General features: G+C 38.0%; 1 protein-coding gene across 1 annotated transcript in view; it reads left to right on the plus strand.

Annotated features, from left to right (window-relative positions):
- Positions 1-6,034, plus strand: part of sgms2a (sphingomyelin synthase 2a) — a 180,144-nt gene extending 174,110 nt beyond the window's left edge. Inside the window, exon 6 of the mRNA XM_039759218.1 lies at positions 5,827-6,034. Within this exon, the coding sequence (XP_039615152.1) occupies positions 5,827-6,012 (186 nt within the window). The 3' untranslated portion in view covers positions 6,013-6,034. The remainder of the gene's footprint in view (positions 1-5,826) is intronic.
- The last annotated feature ends 6 nt before the right edge of the window (positions 6,035-6,040 follow it).

Below are 6,040 nucleotides of genomic sequence, written 5' to 3' on the forward strand. Positions count from 1 at the left end.
GTGGATGCGGTAGATTCTCCCCGACTGACAGGGGCTTGCTTTTAGCGCCCGTCGCTCTGCCACAGATGTTAAACTGTCCAGCTTCATTCCTACAGTAGAGCCTGCCTTCCTAACAAGTTTGTCCAGGCGTGAGGCGTCCTTCATGTTTATGCTGCCTCCCCAGCACACCACCACGTAGGAAAGGGTGCTCGCCACAACCGTCTGTTAGAACATCTGCAGCATCTTATTGCAAATGTTGAAGGACGCCAACCTTCTAAGGAAGTGTAATCGGCTCTGACCTTTCTTACACAGAGCATCTGTATTGGCAGTCCAGTCCAATTTATCATCCAGCTGCACTCCCAAGTATTTATAGGTCTGCACCCTCTGCACACATTCTCGTCTGATGATCACAGGGTCCATACTGGGAGAAGGCAGGTAATGTTTTGTACAGCATCAATTGGTTAAAGTCTCCAGAGATTAGCACATGTGCCTCAGGGTGCTGCGTTTGTAACTTAGCAACAGCGGATCGATGACATCACTCGATATCTCCGCATTCACTTGACGCAGGATGTAAACAATGACGTGTTCAGACTCTCTGGGCAAATAATTTGGACGCAAACTTACGGCCAACAGTTCAATGTCCCTGCAGCAAGTGGCGATTTTAACGTTTACATGTCCTGAGTTGCACCACTTTGTATTGACATAGCGAGCAACACCCCCTTCTTTTATTTTTCCCACTGGTATTTGCGTCTCTGTCCACTCTAACTGTGCTAAACCCGGGTAGCTCCACGTTGGCATTTGGGATGGTAGTTGTTAGCCAAGTTTTACTAAAAAACAGCAAGCTGCATTCTCTGTAGGTTCTGACATTTTTCACCAGCGCGGCTAGTTCGGCGATCTTATTTGGTAGTGAGTTCACATTTCCCAGGATCACAGAAGGCACTGAAGGTTTATATAGCCACTTTCTCTCAAATCGCTTGGCTTTATTTTTTTTTTTTTTTATTAATTTTATTACAATCCATACAAAGCAATCAAGTTTTTACAAAAAGAAAAATTGAGTTAAGAACAGATCGATCCCCACCCCTGAGAGAGAGAGCAAGCCGAACAGCGTTAAATTTAAGGCTTGTAAACATACCTAAATTAATAAATTCTCTGTGCTTTATGAACTTATTTTAAAATATTACTGATTAGATCCTGCCATGTTTTGAAAAAAGTCTGTACGGATCCTCTAACTGAGTATTTCATTTTTTTTCCAATTTCAAATAATATAACACATCGGTTTCCCGCTGACTTAAAAGAGGAGAGTTTGGGTTCTTCCAGTTTATCAGAATGAGTCTGCGTGCCAACAGTGTAGTGAATGCAATCACGATTTGTTTGTCTTTCTCCACTTTAAGCCCCTCTGGAAGAACCCCAAACACAGCTGTTAATGGGTTAGGAGGGATTGTGAGTCCAAGGCTGTCTGAGAGGTAATTAAAAATTTTCATCCAGAACAATGTTAATTTGGTGCAGGCCCAGAACATGTGACCCAGTGAGGCTGGGGCTTGGTTGCAACGTTCACAGGTTGGATCATGCCCTGGAAACATTTTGGAGAGTTTTAGTCGAGACAGATGTGCTCAATATATAATTTTGAGTTGTATAATTGTATGCTTTGCACATATGGAGCTTGAGTGAATTCTCTGCATTGCTACTTTCCACTCCTTTTCTGATATATTAATTGAGAGATCTTTTTCCCAGTGTCCTCTTGGATCTTTGAAAGGAAGGGATTGTAAAATGATTTTATATATTGTAGAGATGGAGTCTAAATCCTTGAGATTGAGCAATATTTTTTCCAGCATGGATGAGGGTGCAAGATGAGGAAAATCTGGAAGGTTCTGTTTAACAAAGTTCCTGATTTGAAGATAGTGAAAGAAATGTGTAGCTGGAATGTTAAATTTGGAATGTAATTGTTCATAGGATGCAAAGACGTTGTCTATATAAAGATCTCTAAGCAAGTTAATTCCAAATTTTTTCCAGATATTAAAAACTGCATTTGTTTGTGAAGGTTGAAAGAGATGGTTCTCTTGCAGGGGTGCCACAGATAGAAGCTTCTCCGTCTTAAAATGCTTTCTACATTGGTTCCAGATTTTAAGTGAGTGGAGCACAATTGGGTTATTAGTATATTGCCGATAACGTGTGTTTATTGGAGCACAGAGCAAGGAATACAAAGAAGTACTGCAGGATTTTACTTCTATTGTGGTCCAAGCCTGTGTATGTTCTTCTATTTGTGTCCAGGTTCTTATCACCTGTATATTTGCTGCCCAGTAATAAAACTGGAAGTCGCTTGGCTTTAATCTCAGAGCCGGCTCAGCTGCCCCGATATCGTCTTCTTACCTCGTCAGGTAAATAGGGAACCACACCTGCACGGGCATTTCTTCTCAGTGCTTGAAGTTGACAACTTGAATAGGCGAGTCTCGGTGTGTAAAAATCCATGTCAAGTTGTAAAAGCAGTAAAAAGTGTCCAGGGAGCGATTCCACATAAAAGAAAGTGGTATAAGTGATCAGTGAAATAGTGAAAAAAGTAAAAAGATAAAGTCATACACGGAGCAGCTGGAATGGCTTTTTGAGTACACAAAATATAGATAAATGAAAACTAAATTGGGTATTTACATATAAAAGTTGTGTTTTCTTACAGTTTATCTCATTAGTAAATTCAACGGGTTAAACATTCTCTTTAGGAATAAGCTGCATGGCTTATATTTATTGTGACATCCCTTCCTTAGCTTTTTTCATGGTCCCCTAGTTGTTAAGTACTGCATAAAACCTTTTGAACAGTTTTTTTCACTCCATTCCTGAATGTACTGACCTTTATTAGATCTAACATCATTCTCATCCTTTTCATGCAACTAAAATTCGGTGTCTCCACAGTTTTCCTGGAAATGAGGCCTCTCTGTAGTGTTCTGTTTTCTTTTAACCTTTTTACAGGATTCCAATAAAAATCAGCTACTCCAAGGGCAATGACAGCATTACCACCTTTGATGTACGTCTTGTTTTTCTGGGGACACACATCAATGAAGTCTTTAATTGATCTTTGCACAGTCCCTGGAGATGGAGACTTCTCCATGTCTGCTGTTTTCCAAAAAGTGGAGTTGACAAAAAGACCTATGTCACTACCTGAAAAGAAAACCCCTGCCTGATATTGATTAAAAATGATTTGTTGGTGCTTTACAAGATGATTTTTGTTGTTTCATCATATTTGAAGTGTAAAAGTATGGCAATCAGACAAAGGTTTCAGTGAAAAAATGAAGGAATTGTAAAGTCTGTTCAATCACAAATACAATCAATCTCATATATCACAGAAACTAGTAAAATTTGTAATCCTAGACCACACTAAAATCGAACCTTGTACAAAAATGAGGCCCACTATGTTTTACAGCCTCCTATAAATTAAAAGCAAACTGTACTCTTTTCCAGATTCATTTTTATATCTAGAGATTTTATAAAACAGTATTGGAGATAGCCTTGTCAGGTCCAGTGTTCTAATCTGAAATAATCTCAGATTTCTATTGTTTACTCATAACTTCTGAGTTTGAGTAACGTAAATTGATCCATTTCTTTGCCAATCCCAAATTTGTGCAAAACAGTAAAGAGATATCCCCATGTACACTATTGAAAGCTTTTCTTTGTCTAGATATGCTCAAATTTCTGTGAGCTTGCATGCTGAAATAGTGTACATACAGTACATCCAACAAGTGGTGAACATTTGATGGTACCTACCAGCCTTTAACAACCTACATTTGTTCTTGTAATGTTATTGTATGGAACACTCAATTATTTTTGCTTGAACTTTGCCCAATACCTTGACATCACTTTTCAGTAATGAGATTGGTTTTTAACCTGCACATTCCAAATGCTGTCTCTTTTTCTGTGAGATCTGGGGTGTGTTTCGTAACGCTAAATACTTTGCTATGTTACACTTAAGATCGATCATTTCCTGAAAGTCTTCGTAACTAAAGTGCACTTATAACTAAAGTAAATAAAATTGTTTTACTTTAAAAAAAAAAATAATTTTATTAAGAGGATTACACATGCTTGTTCATTAACAAGTAGAGTTTACAGGCTGGGGGTCATTCCTGCTGTTTTTTTAATTAGTAGCCAGTGAGTGATTTTGCTTTAACTTTAATTCACTTTGAATTTCCAAAACTTAAATTATTTATTTTTTCCTTTCCCAGCTGCCAGTTAACAACATGTACTGAGTTGCTCTTATACTGTACAGCTAAGGTTTTGTGTAGCTTCACTTAGGTGTGTTCATTACCCAAATCAGAATTTTTTTGGTCTTTTTTTTATTAACAAAACTCCATCCAATGCAATTGTGGTATCTTGTTAACTTTATTTTTTTTAGCTGCCATCTGTTGAACCCGACATTGTTATATACTGCGTGTAACACCTTTTATACATATAAGTAGGGCTCCTCAGTTATATCCTGGAAGCCTGCTGTGGATGCAGGTTTTCACTTTAACTAATTTCTTAATTAAAACTCATTTATTTACTATTAAAGCAATATACTGTATTTTTGAGATTTACTTTTAGTTAACTCTTTTGTTATGATTCATCCTTCACTGCCTGAAGTATCTGCTTTTTAGGTTTTAATTGCTGCCTGTTTTCTTAACCAGCCATCAGTTAATAATGTGGTGCAAATGACAAAGGCCGCACCAACTCTCCAGTTAAGGTGCTTCCATTTAAATCTGGGTGTATGTATCAAGAGGTGTCTGTATTAATACAATATTTTAAAAATAAAATGAGAGACAAGGGAGAGACCAAGAGTACAAAACATATGAATAATGATCTGAAAAAATGAAAAATCTACATTTTGGAACAATGAAATCACTAACAAGCCACATAATAAAATAACGACTTTCATTTTCTGCTAGGCCTGGCTTATAACAAAACTGTTCAGAATGAAAACCTGGAATCACTGCGGCCCTCCAGGATTGTTATTGAGAACCCCTGCATATAAATGTCTATAACTTTAAAAAAATGTGGTTTTTACTCATCTGTTGATGATTTTAGGGATGGCCCTGTGGTTGATATTAATGTAATGCCCAGGTATCAAACTCCAGGCCTGGAGGGCCTCAGTGGGTCCAGGTTTTCTTTCTAACCCCTTTCCTAATCAGTGTCCAGTTTTCACTGCTAATTAACTTCTTTTCCCTCTATTTTAATAGCCCTGATTTTAAGGATTAAGTCTTCTAAATTGATTCTTTTCTTCATTAAATGACAGCCAAACAGAAATGAGACATGAAACGAGCCAACAGATGACAAGCCAAATTGGGGCTTCAAACTCCAACCAGTTCCTTAATGAGAAGCTGATTCTTGCTGTTAATTAAAGCCATTATTCAATTCCATGGCTTGTTGCTGCTCTCTTTTTGCCAAAGCAGACATTTCCAAAACTGTTGATATTCTGTTTTTTTCGAAGAACTCCTAAAATGTTTTGGTAACCTGAGGCATTAACCTTACTGGGACCTTCATCTTTATTTTCACATATTGTGTGGTGGGCACAGGTGAGCTGGTCATGTCCTGCTTGTTTTATGTCTCATTACTGTCCAGCTGCTAATTAAGGAAAAAACAACTAAAGGGCCTGAGTCAAGCTAATTAAAGCTAAGGCTAAAGAAGTTAATAATCATCAAAAACTGGTCACTAATTAAGAAGATGGTTAGGATGAAAACCTGTTGCCACTGCGGCCCTCCAGGACTGGAGTTTGACACCCTTAATGTAATGCAACAAAACAGCTTTTTCTGAATATTCACATTTACATAGAGATGACTGATTATGACAACACTGATTTAAACTTTTTTTTTCTCCCTTTGCCTTTCACAGACATTGAAGTCCTCACCTCATAACTATCTTTCACGCAGCTGGTGGAACCCAGTCTTCCGTTTCTTTGAGAAGAATGTACAGACACAAGTTCCGTGTGCTTACTCCTGGCCCATTACTTGGCCTCCAAGCTGCCTGAAGACATCATGTAAAAATTATTCAATGGTCCAGAGTGCCAGAAGACAATGAAGCAGAACTTCTGGTTACAATTGTGCCA

This window comes from Polypterus senegalus, chromosome 7 (assembly GCF_016835505.1).
Source record: "Polypterus senegalus isolate Bchr_013 chromosome 7, ASM1683550v1, whole genome shotgun sequence".
Lineage (NCBI taxonomy): Eukaryota > Metazoa > Chordata > Cladistia > Polypteriformes > Polypteridae > Polypterus > Polypterus senegalus.